Here is a 20513-nt window from a genome sequence, read left to right on the forward strand (position 1 = left end):
TATAATTGGAAAAGAAGTAGCAACCGAGTTTTTCTGAAAGCAAAGATTATAATTGAGAGTAAAAGTGATTTTCGGGGAAGAAGAAGGGTTCTTATAAGACAGTTTTGATGGCAGACTTTAAATGCAGCTCAAGAATCGGGACAGTCATCATTGAAGATCTAGATAGGCAAAACAGCCTGTGGGCCACATACCCCAGATCATGAGAACAACTTTCTAGTTGTGTTCCATTGGGTTTTCTAGTTTTCATCTGAATGTGATTTCCATTTTCTTGCATAGTCCGTGATCTCTAACTTGTACTGGATTTCAAGTTCTCATCCTTTTCGCGATTTGTTATTTTGTATCCCCCAAGTTATGTTACGCAAGGGATCTGTGTATCAAGTTATGGGGGAAATTGAAGTTAATCTCTTTGTTTCGTTTTGCTTTGAATTTTGGGTAAAGAAAACCTTTATGCGTTGATATGTTTAGTCTGAGATCTGTTTTATTATTTATACTTTTATGAAACCAAGGAGAATTTCTTGTACTCAACTTCGTTTCACCATAAGTGGGATTAATTTTGATAAACTATATATATTTATGCAATATGGTGGTGGTAGGTTCGAATAATATGCAGACTTGATAATGGGTTTTATTCTTTATTTTTTATTAATTGATTCCTGGTTTGTTTTGCTGATAAATTGGAAATGATTGATATTCTCGGTTTCGTTGTTTGCAATTTGTTTTCTAATTCAGAATTTTGTTGCAGGAATTTAGTGGTAGTTAAGGATGTTAGAGGAGTTGCTTATTTTCACAAGAGGAGGGTTGATCCTTTGGACATGCAAAGAGCTTGGAAATGCTCTCAAGGGATCGCCAATTGACACTCTAATTCGATCTTGTCTTTTGGAGGAACGATCTGGTGCAGCATCTTACAACTATGATGCTCCTGGTGCTGCATACACCCTCAAATGGGCTTTCCATAATAAGCTTGGTCTTGTTTTTGTTGCTGTGTATCAGAGGATCCTCCATCTACTGTATGTCGATGAATTGCTTGCAATGGTCAAACATGAGTTCTCTGAAATTTATGATCCGAAGCGAATGAACTACAATGACTTCAATGAAACTTTTAGGCAGCTTAGGAAAGAAGCTGAGGTCCGAGCTGAAGAATTGAAGAAATCCAAACAGTTGGTTAAGCCTGTAAATGATGGTAAGAAACTAGGGCAGGTGAAAAAAGGTGGGTCTGAAGGAGGAAATAAAAAAAAGAGTGAAGCAAATGATGGTGGTGATGGTGATTCTGGGAAAAGCTATAAATTGGAGAATGGGCACTCTAATGGTAATCATGTTAACATTGAAGGGTCTAGGACAGGTTTCACTAATGATAAAGAAAATGCAAGCTGCAATTTTGGAGCTTTTAATGTAAGCAAGCTTCAGAAGCTTAGAAGTAAAGGTGGAAAGAAAACTGATACTGTTGTTAACAAGGGTTCGAAGATGGACCCAAAGAAGAAGATAACTAAAAAGAATAGAGTTTGGGATGATTCACCTCAAGAGTCAAAATTGGATTTTACAGATCCTCTGGAGGAGAATGGGAATGAGAATATAGAGGTTGTGGCAACTGATCATGGTGAAAGCATGATGGACAAAGAAGAGATTATCAGTAGTGACAGTGAGAGTGAAGCTGAGGAAGTGGGAAAGGAGAGCAAGCCTGATACTAAGAAGAAGGGATGGTTTTCATCTATATTTCAGAGGTAATTTCTTGCATTTTAGACATAGAGAGTGTGTTAATTGCTTTTTTTTAATGAGGTGGTCAATTTTAGGTTAATGATGCATAAAGCATCTCTTTAAGAATTTGAATACTTTCTATAACAACATATATAAAACATCTCGCTATGGTTTTTTTGTATATCGTTAGTGATAATTAAATGTTAATCCCTTTGATTATAAGCCAGGTTTAGGGAAGTACAAAATTAGTGGTACCTTTTGAGTTTGGTCCCAAGTGCCGTATAGTGTTAAGCATGCTTCTGAAATTTGTATCTTTCATATTTTGAGATATGCATTGTATTCTTTATCTGCAACTGTCTTCTATTTTGCTTCTAAATATACTTTGGCATATCTATAACATAATTTATTTGATTGTTTGATCTTATACTGTTCTGTGGATATCAAAACATTTAATGTACCTTCTGATTTTGATAGATGTTATTAATATTAATGGTGCTAGACTGTTCAGTTTGTGTTGTGATCTCTTTTAAAAATGGAAAATTTACTATTTAGTTTCTATGTCATGGGAAAATTCATTAGTTGGTTCTTCAATTTTAAAAAATATATTAAAACATCGCTGAGGTTTTTTAAAAAATACTAATTAGTTATTCCGTTAGTTTTAATTATTAAATATTTTACTATTGAGTTCTTGTGGTTTGGAAAAATTAATTAGTTAATCTCTTAATTTTATAAAAAGTCTACTAATTAGTCCCTCTGTATAAAGGGCATTTTAGATATTTTTGCAATATTTAATGGCTAAAATTATGAAAGGACTAATTAATAGGTTTTTTAAAATGTCAAGGATGATTTAATGTATTTTCATAATTGAAGGATTAAATAATGAGTTTTCCTATAACACATGGACCAAATAGTAACTTTCCCTTTAAAAATTTCCATTGTGGGATAGAAACAAGCTATCTAGTTCATAGTTGAAGGTTATGGTTTGTCTCTAGCCGCCTGATATATGCTATCAGCTATGGTGTATGCTTCCACTGTTTTTTTCTGTTTTGTCTCTTGGGTTATGACTTAATGAGAAGAACAAACTTGATGCATGAGGGTTTAGACAGTTAGAAAACCATATTTGGCTTCAGTTAGTATGGATATAATGTCTTTATTTTATATATTTATGCTTCTTATTTGGTTATATAACTTAGTTTTAATTATATCTTTAAATATATATTATTTCATGAATTTTGCAGTTTTTCGATAGAATCTAGCTGGCAATAGACCTTTACTGTTATGTTACACCGTTACAGGCAGTTTCCATTACTCGTGACTGTGATTTAAATCCATGGTGGTTAGTTACAAGAATCCTATTTGCTGTCTTATCCTTCTGAGTGAATTGGGGTTGGCGCTACTGCAAATACAGCAGTCATTGTGTTATTGATCTGACATTTAAAATCTTCGTTGGTTTTTATAAATGGAGTTATTTTTTTATTTGTGTAAGCCAAAAGATTAGACATATTATTATCATTTCTTTTAGAATTTATTTCTCTTATAAGTGGTTTATGCTAAAATTATGCTATGGACTAATAGAAGTGAATGCAAACAGAAACTGCTTAACTTTATTGATTATATACATTAGATTTCTTGTGCTTTCATTGGCTCAGTATTGCAGGAAAGGCCAATTTGGAGAAGTCAGATCTGGAACCAGCTCTTAAAGCTCTCAAAGATAGGTTGATGACCAAAAATGTGGTATGTTGCCCTTTCCATAGAAACTGTATATGAATTATGAAGCTTTTCTTAGTTGATCATTACATTGATTCTATTTTTCATGCTTATGGAGTTCTATTCCTGGGAAATTACAGGCTGAGGAGATAGCTGAGAAGCTTTGTGAATCAGTTGCTGCAAGTCTTGAAGGTAAAAAGCTGGCATCTTTCACAAGGATATCTTCAACAGTGCAGGTTGGTTGCATCTGAAAATTGAGTTTCTTCTTTTTTGCATCTTACCAATTTGACATAGCAATAAGTTTATTTTCATGATATGGAATTATGGCTACAGGCTGCAATGGAAGAAGCTCTTGTTCGTATATTGACTCCTAGGCGTTCTATTGACATATTGAGGGATGTACATGCTGCAAAGGAACAGAGGAAACCTTATGTTGTTGTTTTTGTTGGTGTCAATGGGGTTGGGAAGTCCACCAATCTAGCTAAGGTTCATCTGATGCTACTCACTCTCTCTCTCTCTCCATATGAAGACTTCATCATCTTGGAACCCTGTTTCTAATAGCACAGTATATTTCTGCATATTCCAGGTAGCGTACTGGCTTCTGCAGCATAAGATCAGTGTGATGATGGCTGCTTGTGATACATTCCGGTCAGGAGCTGTTGAGCAGCTGCGCACTCATGCACGTAGACTTCAGGTATGTGATTGATATCTTAATGGCAGCAAGTTCTCTGATATTTTAGTTACTGCAGATTGTTTACTTGATCAATGTCATCGGTAGGAGCTGTGCTTTAAACTTGTTTACTTTTCTTGCTAGATACCTATATTTGAAAAGGGCTATGAGAAAGATCCTGCCATTGTAGCAAAGGAAGCAATCCAAGAGGCAACACACAGTGGTTCTGATGTGGTTCTTGTTGATACTGCTGGTCGGATGCAGGTAGTGTTTGCTCATATCTTATCACTGAGCTCACCTGTATTAACAGTTCATATAAATTTTTGCTTGCTGGTAAAACTTATTTTATGTGGATATATATTATACTTAGCGAATGCAGTCAAACTACTTTCAAAATGCAAACTTGAACACACGACTGGATAAGTTGCTCAGAATCCACAGCACCTATTTTAAATGATACATACTAATTATCTAAAGATTTCAGATGATGGATTCCTAGAACAACCCTAACTAGATTGAGATTAAACATTTAATGGAGTCAAGGATTAACCAGTGGCAAAAACTTGTGTGTGTTTATGCTTCTTCATTTTGTTATTCTTATGGTAATGATGAATGATGCACTTACCACGCATTTCAGGATAATGAACCATTAATGAGAGCTCTCTCAAAGCTTATTTACCTTAACAATCCAGACTTGGTCTTGTTTGTTGGGGAGGCATTGGTGGGGAATGATGCAGTTGATCAACTATCAAAGTTCAATCAGGTTTAGTTTTCAAATTCAAACATTCATTGTGTAATATACTTTTCTCAGACTGAAATTTTTGAAGGGTCATTATTCGTTTTCTATGCAGAAATTAGCGGACCTCTCTACTTCACCCAATCCAAGACTCATAGATGGGATTCTTTTGACGAAGTTTGATACAATTGATGACAAGGTAGAGAATCCCATTATTCATCCTTTATTCCTCGAGTGATTTAATGTTGTTTGTTGACCAAATATGGGTAGTGGATACATAATTTGTTTACATGAACATAGGTCGGAGCAGCACTGTCAATGGTTTACGTCTCCGGTGCACCGGTCATGTTTGTTGGCTGTGGACAATCTTATACAGATCTCAAAAAGCTGAATGTAAAATCGATTGTCAAGACACTTCTCAAATGAGTAGTGTCTATAATCCATGTTTGTTGGGTGAATGCTGTCCTTTCACTTAGCATGCTTTCAATCCTGTTATGAACAGGTTACATCCTGTTCTTCTCAAAGTTCTGTCTGTCCTGTTTTTTTCCTTTTCTTTGTTATTTTTTCTTTCTTTCTTGGAGGTGAACGAGTCCCTTGTTGATGTTAGTTTATTGGTAATTTGTTAATCAATTTTCTTGGTAATGTTGCTCAGGTCACTATCACCGGGCCAAAAGGTTTGAGTTCAAATATAGCCTTGTTTGTTCAAATGGGTTACTCCTTGGAAGTTTTGGGAAGTAAAACAAACTGGGTTAAGGGACAAAGTAAGAAATGACTCTAACTTGAGCTTTTTTTTTTTTTTTTTTTTTTTTTTATTTTTATTCAAATCATGTAGAAAAAGAAAAAGAAATTAAAAATAATTCAAACTAAATGTCAGCGTGTTAGGTGACGCACCGACCTTGCTAAAATGGCAATAGAATAGATAAAATTTTAACTCTTATTGAGAACTTGAAAGTATTAATTAAATTATTTCAACCAAATAAAACTTAAATCAAATCATGAGTAGTGAGGGATCTGCAAAAAAATCATATTAAACTTAATTTTTCTATTTTTGTAATAGATCCATATATATAATTGTTTATTTTATATATATTATATAATAATGAATTAAACAGTGATAAATTATTCTTAACCGAAGTCTGAAAACAGTGAAAAAGTATATAATATACTCAATCCTTGTATATGTATCTATTATAATTAAAAATTGCATAATTATAAAATAAGTAAAAAGGTGTATCATATGTTATTATTATATATATATATAAAATAATTATTTAGTTTAAAAGTGTCATAATCAACTTTAAAGCTCAAAATGATAGTTAAAATATTACTTTTGATATATTTCAACAATCAAAAACTTATTAAACTGAAATGAAACAACCGAAAATGAGTCAATGATTTTGAGAAAATTTATCGGTGAATTCTTATTTTAAAAATATTTTTAAATAGCTTTTTAAAAAATATATAAAAATATTATTAATATTCTAGAAAGTCTATTATTTAACTTATTCCTTAATTTTGGTCCTTAAAAATTGAAGAAAAAAATTTAAAATGAGTTAAATTTTTTTATTATTCAATAAATAAAAAAGTAATTTTGGGGGGAATTTTTCTCTTTTTTAGTGTTAAAGGTGATTGTATTGGCCTAAAAATTTAATGATAGTGATGTATCATAATAATTGTCAAAGTAATGAGCTGTCACCATAAAATAAAGTAACGTGGCAAGAGTCTAATAAGTCGATATGTGGTTCCACTCATTAAAAGAAGTTCCGAACACTGTAGCACCTGGTTCTTTATCAAGGTTCGCTCTCTTCTAAATAGATCGAGTTTTCATGTAAAGTTACCGTTAGAAGAGACCATCTAGCAAGATTCTCGTTATGCTTATAATCACGGGATCTCCGATCACTTAGTTATGCTTATAATCACGGGATCTCCGATCACTTAGCCATCACCAGTTGGATTTTCAGAAAATATTATAATTAAATTCATAAGTATAAAAGCTAGTAATCACAGAGATAAGATACGTATTCTTACACAACTACTCTTGAATTTTAAATAATTCCCTATATTTGCCCTTTTATTCAGTTTACTGATTTGAACGTCAGAATGGTGGCCGTAAATGTCAACCACCTCACTTTCTTTTTCTTGTATATAGGCCAATCGCGACACAGTTTTGTTTCAGTCACATCATTTAGTTATATTGCTGGAAATATCCATTAGATTATCTTTGTTCATTTAAATTAAAATCAGTCTTTTATTCCTTTTTCTATTTTCTAAAATGGCTGACAATTCACGAGTCGCTGCTAGAGCTGCTACCAACAAGAGTGCAATCATTTTCTTTGCTCCTGGTAGTGGACAAAATACCCCATCGGTGGACAAAATACCCCATCTATGGTCAATGAGGCAAATCTCAATAATCTGAATAACGAGTAAATACTTTAACATATTAAAAGGTTGTAGGCTACTCTCGAGCAGTATAAGCCTCGGGAGGAGGCCTCATCTGTGGCTTCCAGAGTAAGGGAGGACGTTTTCATTAATACTCTAAGAACTTGGACAGAAGCGATCCAAGCACAATCCCAAGGGAAGGCCAAACTGGAGGATGAAGAGTTTTCGGACGAGGCTCCAAAGAATGTCGACTGGAAGCAGATTTGGGCCGTGCAAAGATACCAAAAAGAGCAGGAGGGCTATGGCCTGGATGATGCTTCGCCCCTATCAGAAGAGATCATAGCATAAACTTTCATAACCAAGTTCAAGCTGCCAAGCTTAGACAAATATGATAGAACAGTAGATCCCATAAGTCACTTGGTAATCTTTAGGACAACCATGCAGTTTCAGGATGTCAACAACTTCGTATTATGCCAAGTGTTTCCATCAACACTCACAGGTTTAGCTCAGAAATAGTACCAACATCTAAGTCCATATTTAATTTAGAACTTTACACAAATTGCTATGTTATTTAAATCTAGGTTTATTACTTGTATACTTCCTAAAAAGCTCTCATTTGACTTGCGAAAGACCCACCAAGAAGAGGGCGAGTTTTTAAAGAGCTTTATCTCACAGTTTAATGCTGAAGCAATACAAGTAGAAGAATTAAATTATGAGATAGTATGTGAAACATTAAAGAAAGGATGCAACGTCAAGTTCATGGATTCCCTAATCAAGAACCCAGCCGCTACGTACCAACAACTAATGTATAAAGTCTAGAAGTACATCAGGCTGGATGACGAAGTCCAAGCGTTGAGGGATGACAAAAGGACGAGTCAAAAGAAAAACAAAAAACCAGAGAGGCAAGGATATGAAGGAGATCACAGAAGTTACCCTATCTCCCAAGAAAGGGATGACCAAAGTAAGCATAAGAATTATACTCTATTAAATTACTCACGAATACGTATCCTAATATGGATCAGAAAAAACAAAAAGAAGGTCAGGTGGCCTCCTAAACTCAACCCTAAAAGAAAGGTAAGATAGGACCAAGTACTACCGTTTCCATAAAGACCATGGACATACAATGGAGGAGTGCCGATAGCTGAAAGACGAGATCAAGAGGTTAAAAAGGGACGAACACTTTGAAAGTTTGCTAGAAAATATAGAGAAGAGAGGAGGCCTGAACCTGAGGTAACAACTCTTGAAACCATCCCTGACCGTGAACCCGTAGGGATTATACATATAATTGCAGGAGGACCCAGTGATGGTAAGGAAATAAACGAGTCGCAAAAGATGTCATGAATGTTCAACAGTAGAGTCAGGTCATGTGTCTTTAATATAGGGGACCTAGTCCTTAACAGATGTAATAAGAGGTAATGTCAGGTCTAGTAAATGGGACAAAAACTGGAAAGGACCATGTAAGGTCTCGAAAGTTATTCGCCCAGGGTCTTATAAGCTGACCAAGTTAGATGGCCGAGTAATTTTCCACTCCTGGAATATTTATAATCTGAGAAAATTTTATCAATGACAGTTAACGGTGTATTTTTCATGTGTTTTGTTATTTAGTGATAAGGACCGATGGAGTTGCCTTCTTCAAAAGGATTAAAGAACATTCATTAAAGGCCACAAGGCGAGTTTCGCCAAATCATAATCCGGGTGTTACTCCCACTAAATAAGGCCACAAGGCAGATGCCAGGCTACAATCCAGGTGTTAATCCTACTAAACAAGATATCTTATACTATGCCACAATGCGAGTTCCGCTAGGCCATAATTCGAGTGTTAGTTTTGCTAAACAAGGCATATGATGTTAGGCCACAAGGCGGATTCCGCCAGGCCATAATCCGAGTGTTAGTCCCGCTAAAAGGTTGCAAGGCAAGTTCCGTCAGCCACAATTTGAGTGTTAGTCCCGCTAAATAAGGCCGCAAGGCAAGTTCCGTCATGCCACAATTTGGGTGTTAGTCCCACTAAATAAGGCATCTTATGCTCGGCCATAAGGTGAGTTATGCCGAGCCATAATTCGAGTGTTAGTCCTACTAAGAAAGGCATTCTATGTCAAAGTCACAAGGCGGGTATCCATCAAGTTACATGATCGGGTGTTAGTCCTACTTTACAAAAAGTTTAAAAGACATTTTATGTCGAAGACATAAGGCGGGTATCCACTAGGCCACATGATCGGGTGTGCAAAAAAGTCTCTAACACATTCTATGCCTAGGCCACAAGGCGAGTTTTGCCAAACCACCTAATCCGGGTGTTAGTCCCGCTAAACAAGGTATCTTATGCTGGGCCATAAGACGGGTTCTGCCAGGCTACCTAATCAAGATGTTGGTCTCACTAAACAAGGTATTTTATGTCAGGCCACAAGACGGGTATTCGCCAGGCCACGTGACCAAGTGTTAATCCCGCTTAACAAAAAGTTTCCAAGGAATTTTATGTCAAGCCACAAGGCAGGTAGCCGCCAGACCACGCGACTGGGTGTTAGTCCTGCTTTATAAAAGGTTTCTAAAGCATTTTTTGCCTGGCCATAAGATAGATATCTACCAGACCATATGACTGGGTGTTAGTCCCGCCTCACAAAAAGTTACTAAGGCATTTCATGCCCAGGCCACAGGACTAGTATCCGCTAGGCCACAAGGCTAGTATCCGCCAAGCCACATGTCCGAATGTGGGTCTCATTCTTCACATTTTCCAAAGATATTTATGGCCATGAAGAGGACACTAGTTGGGCCAGTGGCCAGGTGTTATGTCCTGATAGCGAACCTGTTTCAATCATTTTTTGGCAAAGACAAAGTTTACCAGGTTCTTTGGTTGAGGGATAACCCCTTAGACAATTTTTTAATGATTGTTTAAAGTTTTGATTGGGCGAAGGTCCTGGACGAACCAGTGAAGATGATAGCAAGATATGTAAAAAATATATATTTTCACTAAAAGATTACATGGGAGGAGGGATATCTTCAGTTTCCTCGTCTCGAGTCTGTTATATTCTCTACATCTATTACATCATTTGCAAAGACTCGGACGATGGGATTGTCCTAAGCTTGTCCCTATTCCTCTTGCTTGTCCTTGCCCTCCTCCTTTGAGAAGATGCCATATATCCAAGTAAAGTTCTCAGAGGGAAACCGCTTCACCAGCTCCTTCTTGACCCAATCTTGGCCCTCGACGAACCGAGTCACTGTCTCTTGAAGTTCTGCTTTTAGTTCAGCAATTCTGGTAGAGGCAACCTGGGCCCCCTTAGCCTGAGACTGCAGCTCCTGAACTTGGCATTGAAGTATTGCCATTTGATTCTCAGTACTCTTTGCCCGGTTCTCAAGGGCAAGTTTGGAAGCATTGGCTTCATTTAGGTCCATCTGGAGCTTATCCACTAACTCTAGAGTCTCCTTCATCGTGCCCTCCACTTTATTAACCCGAGCCTTCAGCATCGAGCACTCTTCCCGTAGGAGATTTTTGTCCGTTTCTTACACCCTGAACTCCTATCTCAGAGCTTGTTATACTTCTTGGCCATGTAGGCATAGAGAGCACTCTCTATGGTAGAGTGCATAATGTTGTCATAAAGGTCTTCAGACTCGACCTCATTCAATTGGTGGCGGTCCCTGGGCCTCAGAGTGTTATTGGCAGTTAGAAAAGATAGGCGGGGCTCCTCGAGAAGGGAAGTGGAACGAGTCAGAGCCAATGCCAGGTGCTAGATACCCCAAGGCCATGTGACTCCAACATCAGCTTCTTCTTGCGGAAGCATCAATTTAAGTAGGGGCTGCATAAGGAATATCCCTTATAGAAGACTCGGGCTGAATGGGAGCCGATTCTTCAGTTGTAGGAGGGGTAGGAAGCATGATGATCTCCTCGGAGCGACGAGCACGCTTAGGTGGAGGTGCGGTCGCTCCAGCAACAACCTTGTGTTTTTTGGCAGCACGTGCCGCTTCGGCGAATTTGTTTCTTGACCCTGCCATATCTGTGTAGAGAAAAAAGTGAGTAAGTAAGGCCGTTTGAAGTACAAAAGAAGTCGAAAAGAAAAATACCCTTTTCACTAGCCAGAAAAGTGCTTTCCCCAAGGCTGGGCGAATGAGGACCTCAAGTCTGCCTCGCCTAGAGATGGATTTGCCAAGATAAAATGGCATTCTTCACCACCTTGGGACATGGCCATCGTTTAGAGGAAGTCCAAAGTCTTTTCCTCACTCCTCCGAGGTTGGATCTCGTCCTTTCTCAGCTCTACATATACGTTCTAGCTGGTACGAATGGGACTAAAACCCCTGGACACTTGGTGATGAAGAATGAAAATTTTATTCTTCCATCGCTTGAAAGATGAGGGGATTCAGTCAAAGAGTGTCTGACGTTTTCTCTCACTGAAGAACCAAAACTCTTCATTCCTTCAGGTACCCAACTAATACAGTTGGGAGAAAAGCGCCACGCTCGACTCAATGCTGTTATTAAAACAAACGAACCGGAAGGCCACCAAGATCCTCCAGCTATTGGAATGCAACTGGGTGATTGACAGCTTGTGGAATTGAAGAACTTTAGTAAAAAAGAGCCCATGGAGAATCTAAGATCCGCCTTTAGCTGTTCTTTATAGACCATGATGGTGTCCTCAGCAGGGATTTGGTCATCCGTGCGAACGCTCGAAGATGGATGAAGACGCAGAAGATTTCTCGAGATATTTGGTATTTTTCATGAAGGCATTCTATATCTTTCTTCGTTAGTATTGAAGGGATATCAATGATCAGGCTGCCTTTAGTTTCATGAGCTGCTTTCAGTGGAACGATAGGAACTGGTGCTCGGATGGGACCGTTGGAGGTGGAGCTTGAGGCGAAACTTTCACCGAGAGAAAGAGAAGAAGAGGAAGTATTCCTATTCATTTTAAAAGGGAAAACAAATAGAAATTACCTTGAAAGTGAAGGAAGTGTGAATGAAAAAGAGGAATGATCGAGTCTTTTCTAAAGCAAAGTATTAGTTGTGAGAGTGATATTTGGCTAGTTTTGAATACGGCTTGAGAAACAGAGTAGTCATCATTGATGAGCAGGAGCAAGCGAAGCGACATGTGCAGGGAAAGGCCAATCTAAATTAGCCACGTGCTCCAAATTGTGAAGATAACTGTTATCTTCGAATCTGAAGAATCGAAGACCAGTGGGAGGACTCTGATGTAACACAACAATCGCCCAAAATAAGCCATGAACTGTCACCAGAAGACAGGGTCACGTGGTAAGGGTTTAATAAGCTGATACGCGATCCCGCCCATAGAAAGGAAGACCCAGACACCGTAGCACCCAATTCTTCATCAAGACTCGTCCTCTCCTAAATAGGTCGAGTTTTCATATAAATTTATCGTTAATAAGGACCATCCAGTAAGATCCTCGTTATGCCTGTAATCACATGATCCTCGATCAATTAGCCAATTAGATCTCCTATCAAATAGCTGACACCAATCAAATTTCTAAAAAATGCTATAATTAACTTCATCTTTTTACAGTATAAAAACTAATAATTACAGAGACAAAAATACACATTTTTACGCAACTATTTTGATTTCCAAGTAATTTTTTACATTTGTCATTTTATTCAATTTACTGACTTGAGTATCGGAGTAGCGGTTATAGGTGCCAATCACCTCACTTTTTCTTTCTTATAGATTGATCAATCACGATATAGTTTTGTTTCAGCTATATGTAGGAATTAATTAATAATTTTTTTATAATTTTATAGATGCTCTAAATGTATTTAGAAAAATTGAATGATCAATTAATAAATTTTTAAATATAGAGAAAAAAAAAATTCCATTAGCTTAAAAGAAGAAACCAGTAGAATTTCTTTCTTTTTTCGACTCATACCAGCAGAATCTCTTTCGTTAATGAGAAACAAACAGGTTTTAATCAAACAGTAACGGCCGCTACTGAAATCACATTACATAACTTTTATTTTAAATTTGATTATTAAAAAATAAAAATTAAAAAAAATATTCCTTCGAACCTTGAACCTAGTTTAGGTCAAGGGATCTTATAGGCTTTGCAAAATTCTTTTACACATCCAAAATTTCGTTCATACAGGGCTCTCTTTAGATTCTGTGGAAAAAATAGAGAAATGACTAATTTTATTTTAACAATTAACTACTCAGAATTTATTTTTAAAACTCATTCAAAGCGTCTTCAATTTTATAAAATTAAAATTTTTAATTTTTCTATCAAAGTGTTAATTAATTTATTTTAACTTTAAATATTTATATCGTTTAATCTTAACAAGTTCATTCTGAAGTGGTTAAAATAAATAAGATGGGAATTATAACATGAAATAGTTAAAAGTTTGATTTTATAAAATATATAAATACTTTAATTAAATTTTTATAAAAGAATTAAATAATAAATTTTAATAAAACTCAGAGAATTTATTCATATCTTTAACGTTCATATCCTGGAAATAAATTCACATAATAATTTTTAATAAATAAAGGAGAATCTTACTCATTAAGAGTTAATTATCAAATACCAAATTTTGCATGCTAAAGATTATAAGATATTCCCAGCTACCACAACCACAGAGCAGGCAATCTTTCATCTTCTTTCTTTCATTTTCTTGGAAAAAAAAAAGCTTGGAATGTTCCAACTTCCAAATCTAAGCAGGAAGAAAACCCTAATATCCAACACTAAGGAGACATTTGTTTTAGGGTTTTAAGTAATTAGATATGGCATCTGTGAGTCTCGTGCTTATGCTGTGTTTATATCTCTCTCAAGCAAATAGAGAAATCCTGGTTGGAGGGAAGCAAAGTGCATGGCAGATCCCATCTTCTTCAAATCACACCCTTAACCTTTGGGCAGAAAGAACCCGGTTCAAAGTTGGAGATGTTCTTGGTAATAATTCTCATTTCTTTAACAATTTATTGTGAAAAATTATATATATATATGTATGAAAAATAATAAAATGCCTTCACGTACAACTGTTTAAATAAAAAGCCCTGAAATATGCCAAAATTAATACACATTATTCTCACACTTGATGATTTTTGTTTTTCTAGTATGGAAATATGATCCCAAAGAAGAATCAGTGCTGCAAGTTACAAAGGAGGGGTATGATAAGTGCAACACATCAAGCCCAATCAAAGAACACAAAGATGGCAACACAAAGGTAGAGTTGGAGCATTCAGGACCATTCTACTTTATCAGTGGATCTCAAGGGAACTGTGAGAAAGGAGAGAAGCTCATTGTGGTTGTTCTTTCTGAGGATCATTGGCCTAAATCTCCACTTCTTCCACTAAGGCCAAGCAATCAAGCCTATGGCTTGAGGGATGGAGTCTTGCTTGCTTTGTTCATGAGCTTGGCTGCAATATTTTTCAATTTGCTTTTCATATGATAGAAATAAATTATGAGACTTTTGGGGATAATGATCAATTATTATGTGTTGGATCCAATTTATTATGTGTATTTAAATTTCAAATAATAAAGTATGAATAGACATTTCCTCCCTAATTTTTTTTTCCAAAAAAAATTATGCATTTTAAACTTTGAAATATCCTATAATATATTTAAACCGTTCAGAAGCGTAATTAAAATGATATAGTAATCTTAATTAAAATAATATTGTAATCTTAGTACAAAGATATAAGATGTATTCATAAGATTTAAATTATTGTCTAATTTTATTACTAGCAGTAAAAAAAAATGATATTAATTATATACAATGTATAGATTTTAAAATTGAAACTCACTCTCTGTTTTTTTTATGTCTAAACAATTTTTTTAATTTACATTGATTAATAAATACTGTAAAATAATCGTGAAAAAATTGGATTGTTTTAATTCTATTTTAATTAATTGAGGTTTAAAATAGTTTTATCATAATCATATTTGATATCAATCGAAAAGAGAGTTGTGTTGTGATCGGTTAAACTTATAAGAAAGAAAATATGACGTGGTTGGCGCCTACGATAGTTACTTTGATATTCAAGTTAATAAACTGGAGAATAGGACAAATATAGAACTTGAGAGTATGTATGTAAGAGAATTGCATACCTTTATTTTTGGGATCGTCTGCTTTTATATTGTAAGAGGATAAAGTTAAATATAATATTTCTTGATAATCCGACGATGATGTGGCTGGCTAATTGATAAGGGATCTTACCGGTTTAACTGGTCGGGAATCCTGTGATTACAGGCGTAACTGGAGTCTGCTGAATTGTGCCTGCTAATGGTAACTTTATGTGAAGACTCGACCTCCTTAGAGGAGAGCGAGTCTTGATAAAGAACTAGGTATAATAGTGTCTAGATCTTCTTTCTCTTGGATGGGACCGCGCATCCGTTTATCAGACGCTTGTCACATGACTCTATTTTATGGTGATAGTTCATGGCTCACTTTAGGCAATTGTTGTGTTACATTAGAGGTCCCCCGTTGGTATTTGATTCTTCATATTTGAAGGTGATGGTTTGTTATCTCAATTTGAGATACGTGGCATGATAAGATTGGTCTTCCCTGCTTGTGTCGTTTTGTCTACTTCTACCCATAAATGATGATTACCTTATTTCTCGAGCCGTATTCAAAGTTAGCAAACTGCGCCATTGTATAAAAACCCTCCTTCTCTACTTTTGCTTTCAATTGATGTCTATGAAAGTCTTGACCGTTTCTTTTCTCCATTTTTACTCCCTCGTTTCAAGGTATTTCCTGTTTGTTTTTCCTTTTATATGAATGAATAGGAGTGCTTTTTTTCTTCTTCTTCTTCTTGGGCTACTGGTGGAAGTTCTGTCTCTAACTCTTCCTTCGACGGTCCCATTTCCACTTCTGTGGATAACCAGATCCATGCGGAGAATACCATCATGGTCTGCAAAGAGCAATTGAAGGCGGATCTTCATGAAGGTGTGAAAGTGACCAAGAAGCATATTGTTTAGCTCTGTGTATTAGCTGAGAACTGCAATTGATCTGGCTGTATTAAACTTATGAAGGGCTTTATGCTGGCCATAGTGTTAGCCTCTTTAATGGTTTTCAGTATCAATACTCTTGGGAAGGGGTTGGATTGTACAATATTGATTATTAGGGCCAGACCAGGAGAACGGCTGGAGAAATAGTTTCCTTCATAAGACTTTACCTGGACAGACGAAATCTTCCTAGAGGATGAGGTCAAGCAAGAGGAAGAGGGACAAGCTTAGGAAAATCCCACTGACCGAGTTTTGCTAATAATGTAAAAGATGTAGAAAACACTGATGTAATAGAGACTTGAGATGAGAAAACTGAAGACCTCTCTCTTCCCATGTGATCTTTTATAATGAAAAAATATGTGTTGCATATCTTGTCATTATTCTCACTAGGTGTTTGTATGTTCCGTATTTGTCATGTACCCTCGTTCAATCGTTGCCACTAATGACTTAAATAATTTTTTAACAATTTGCTAAGGGACTATCTCCCAACCAATCCAAGAACTTGGTGATCACCATTTTTCGTCCAAAAAGGAACTAAGGCAGGTTCATTTAGCATGGCCTAACACCCGATCAGCGGTCATAAAATAATTTAGAGAATTTTTACAAAACAGGATCAATACCTGAACATGTGGCCTAGCAGACTCTCGCCTTCTGAGCATGAAATGCCTTAGAGAAATTTTACAATATGGGACTTACATCTAGTCGCACGTCTTAAGGCTTGATCATAAGAATCACCTTGGCAACTTTGATTCTTTGACTGACACTTTCATCTTTTGGGAACTGGCACCCACAGGTTCGCCTGTCGATTGCTTGCCCGGTCGCCTAGCATAAGATACTTTATTTTGCAAGACTAACACCCGAATTGTGGCTTGGTAGGACCTGCCTAGTGGCCTGGTATAAATGCCTTTTTTAGTGGGACTAATACCCGGTCTTCTAGCTTGGCGAAACCTGTCTTGTGGCCTGACATGAATGCATTGATTAGTGGGACCAACGTCCGGATGGTAGCCTGGCAGAACCCATCTTGTGGCCTAGCATGAATGTCTTGATTAAGTGGGACCAATACCCGAATGTTGGCCTAGCAGAACCTGCTTTTGTGGCTTTCAATGATTATTCCTTAATCTTTTTCGAAGAAGGCAATCTCATTGTTCTTTGTCACTAAAGAATCTCATTCTTCCTTGTCACTAAAGAGTACAACATATAAAAAAATACCTGTTAACTATTATTGATAAAATTTCCTCAGATTATAAATATTTCAGGAGTGGGAAATGACTTAGCCAACTTATAGGACCCTAGCCGAATGACCTTTGAGACCGTAAATGCTCCTTTCTAATTTTAGCCCAACTTACCAGACCCTACATTATCAGTTGTTACATCTGTTCTTTTAAGGACTAGGTCCCCCATGTTAAAAGCATACGGCTTGACTTTACTGTTGAATATTCTTGATATTTTATTTCTATAAACTGCCATTCTAATTGTAGCCTTTTCTCTTAGAAATTCGGCTTGATCCAAATTGAATTGTATTTCTTCGGAATTTCCTAAAATCTCAGGTATTGTGTCCTAAAACTGCTTACTTGGATTTCCACAGGGATAACTATCTCGGTCCCATATACTAGGAAAAAAAGTGTTTCTCCTATGGTTGTCCTCAGGGTTATCTTGTATGCCCATAGTATATGGGGCAACTCCTTAGACCAGTTGCCCTTAACTTTGTTGAGCCTTTTCTTTAGCCATTGCAGGATAATATTGTATGTAACCTCGGTCACTCCATTGGTCTATGGGTGATAGGCCGAGCTGAACCTTAAGTCAATCTCTCATTTCCTATAGAAATTTTTAAACCTTGAGCTCGTAAACTGAGTTTTGTTGTTGGTGATTACTACCTTTAGGATTCCAAACCTAGTGAAGATGTTTTTGCTGATGAAGGAGATCGCTTGTTGGGTGGTGATGGGCTGCACTACCTCAGTCCGGCCCATTTGCTGAAATGATCCACTGTTATGATTACAACTTCCTCGACTCGATGGCCTTCGGGAACGGGCCAAAGATGTCTATCCCCCTTGAAAGAAAGGCTAGAGGCTTTCAATTACTGCTTGCTTCTCTCCCAGGGTCATTGGGATGTTTGCATGTACTTGAAATCTTCGAAACTTCTGGACAAGCTATTTCGTATCTTACATTATCATTGGCCAGTAATACCTTTGTCTGAATGCTTTTCGGACAATCATCCAAGCTCCTTCATGGCTCCGACAATCACCTTCAGGATTTCCTGGCCTTCCTCCTCCATAACATAATGCAGCCATGGCTGAGTTGAGGACCTCATATACAATCAGCCATCAATTAGTGCATATTTAGAGGATTTTCTTATTACCTATGTGGCTGATAATTCATCGGCTGAAAAATAATCTTGTGTCACAAACTTGTATATAGGCGTCATCCACGATTTTCCTTCCTCTATGGGAAAAGACTCTTCTTCTTCAGTTTCTGGAGTGTGCAGTTCTTTAAATTGAAACGGTTGAGTCAGGTATTGTTCATTTGCCGTTGCCATTTTGGCTAGAAAATCCGCCTCTTTGTTGTTATCTCTAGCTACCTCGTGAAGCTCACAACTGCCCTGCCCGTCTTTGATCCTCTGTATTAAGGACTAAAACTTTTACTCATATTTGACAAGGTTTGGATCTCAGACTTTAAATTATCCCTGGCACTGATTAACAACCAACTATGAGTCACTAAAAACACTAAATTTTTGTATACCTAATTTCTTGATGATTATTAGGGCCATTATAACAACCTTATACTAGGCTACATTGTTGGTAGCATTGAAGGCGATTTTTTTCGTATACCAAAACTTTATACCAGTTTGACTCTATAAAAAAATTCTAATTCTAGAACCCCGAGCTCCGTAATCTTCATTTGCCCAAACTTTTCACTCCTCCATGGTTGATTCAGGGGATTCTGAAGGCTCTAACGATGGAGTCATTTCTGCAACAAAAATAAGCTAATGTCCAAGCTTTCATGGCCTTTCTTGGGATGTACTTGATATCAAAGGTTGACGATATTACCGCTTAGGTGGATAGCCGGCTTGATAGTTTCGATTTATGTAGAACCTTTCACAGAGGGTATTTTGTCCTGACTTCTATGGTGTGTGACTCAAAGTATGGACGTAGGTTTGTGGCTAACATTAGGACTGCAAATGCAAACTTTTTGAGAGGAGTATAGTTCAGCTCTGCCCCCTTCAAGACTTGGTTGGTATAATAGACTGGGCTTTGTTCCCCATTGTTCTCACGAATGAGTACCGAGCAAACTGTTTCTTGCGTTATAGACAAGTATAGAAATAAAACCTCACCTTCGACGGGCAAGCTTAGCAATATGGGAGATGATAAAAAGGTTTTCAAACTTTCAAAAGCTTCTGCACATTCTTCCCCTCATATAAACTTACCTTTTCCTTTTAAGGTTTTAAAAAACGGGAGACATCTTTTGGCCAAGCACGATATAAACAAACCTAAGGCTGTGACTCGCTCATTCAACTTTTATACTTCATTAATGGTTTTAGGTTCTTCCATATTTTGGATGGTACTAATTTTTTTCAGGGTTTGCTTCTATGTCTCTTTCTGAAACTCTATACCCCAAAAACTTTTCAGCTTTTATCCTGAAGGTGCACTTTTCAGGGTTTAGTTTCATACCTGCCTTATCCAGTACATCAAAGACTTTATTAATCCTGCACTTAACAACTTGTTAATCTCTTTTTTGTGTTAGAAAACCCAGAGATTACTGCAACCCAGACACGCAGTGGAAAAATTAAAAATCTTTGTTTTCCTACTCGGGATCCGTGTGCTTCGTTTATTTCGAAAGGAAGGATAAGAGACTAACCTATTAGACTCGATGAGAAGATACTATTGTGGACTGATGGTGCTGCTTTTTCAATGAACACCCTCTATGGTATCCACACGAATGTCTTTTATCCTTCTAAAGTGCTAGCTCTCTCAAGATGGATAAACTATGTGCTCCACAATCTGCAGCTTGAAACAATTTCTCTAAAAACGTCACCCTCACAATTCGCAGCAGGAGTTTTATACGTTTTAATTCTTTTAGTTTTTCCACAATTATTTTTGCAAAAGAGTTGTGTTTATCACCCACTATCACAATCTCGCAGATACTCAAATATCTTACGTGACAATTTATTTTGATAAGGAAAACTGAAAATCTTTTATCTGTAACAGTTACAGATAGACTGCAGATCTTTTAAATATTATTATCTTATAATAATAATTAATATTAATAATAATAATATCTTTATTATTATTAATTATACTAATGGGCTTTTAGCCCATTAATATAGCACATCAATAACATTCTTTTGTGTGTGACCCAATAGGCTCACATTAATTGGCAATAGGCCCAATCCCACAAGGCCTATAAATCATA

General features: G+C 36.6%; 2 protein-coding genes across 2 annotated transcripts; both read left to right on the plus strand.

Annotated features, from left to right (window-relative positions):
* The first annotated feature begins 211 nt into the window (after window positions 1–211).
* LOC110617692 (signal recognition particle receptor subunit alpha) lies at window positions 212–5512 on the plus strand. Its single transcript, XM_021760650.2, has 10 exons — window positions 212–432; window positions 743–1718; window positions 3342–3426; window positions 3540–3635; window positions 3733–3885; window positions 3986–4093; window positions 4214–4333; window positions 4707–4832; window positions 4921–5004; window positions 5106–5512. Exons 2-10 carry the CDS (start codon window positions 763–765, stop codon window positions 5229–5231), a joined length of 1854 nt encoding a protein of 617 aa, XP_021616342.1. The 5' UTR covers window positions 212–432; window positions 743–762; the 3' UTR covers window positions 5232–5512.
* Window positions 5513–13885: 8373 nt separating this feature from the next.
* Window positions 13886–16225, plus strand: LOC110617821 (early nodulin-like protein 1). Its single transcript, XM_021760830.1, has 4 exons — window positions 13886–14051; window positions 14216–14490; window positions 15888–16047; window positions 16134–16225. Exons 1-4 carry the CDS (start codon window positions 13886–13888, stop codon window positions 16223–16225), a joined length of 693 nt encoding a protein of 230 aa, XP_021616522.1.
* Window positions 16226–20513: the final 4288 nt, after the last annotated feature.

The sequence above is a fragment of the Manihot esculenta genome, chromosome 6 (assembly GCF_001659605.2).
Source record: "Manihot esculenta cultivar AM560-2 chromosome 6, M.esculenta_v8, whole genome shotgun sequence".
Taxonomy (NCBI): domain Eukaryota; kingdom Viridiplantae; phylum Streptophyta; class Magnoliopsida; order Malpighiales; family Euphorbiaceae; genus Manihot; species Manihot esculenta.

What these genes read in the sequence shown, in the direction of transcription:
- LOC110617692 (XM_021760650.2), top strand. Translation starts at nt 763, where the DNA reads ATGTTAGAGGAGTTGCTTATTTTCACAAGAGGAGGGTTGATCCTTTGG. An exon ending in GGTTGATGACCAAAAATGTG is followed by an intron (nt 3,427 to 3,539) that starts GTATGTTGCCCT and finishes GGGAAATTACAG; the next exon opens with GCTGAGGAGATAGCTGAGAA. An exon ending in AACTATCAAAGTTCAATCAG is followed by an intron (nt 4,833 to 4,920) that starts GTTTAGTTTTCA and finishes TTTTCTATGCAG; the next exon opens with AAATTAGCGGACCTCTCTAC.
- LOC110617821 (XM_021760830.1), top strand. Translation starts at nt 13,886, where the DNA reads ATGGCATCTGTGAGTCTCGTGCTTATGCTGTGTTTATATCTCTCTCAA. An exon ending in CCTATGGCTTGAGGGATGGA is followed by an intron (nt 14,491 to 15,887) that starts GTCTTGCTTGCT and finishes ATGAATGAATAG; the next exon opens with GAGTGCTTTTTTTCTTCTTC. An exon ending in GAAGGCGGATCTTCATGAAG is followed by an intron (nt 16,048 to 16,133) that starts GTGTGAAAGTGA and finishes AAACTTATGAAG; the next exon opens with GGCTTTATGCTGGCCATAGT.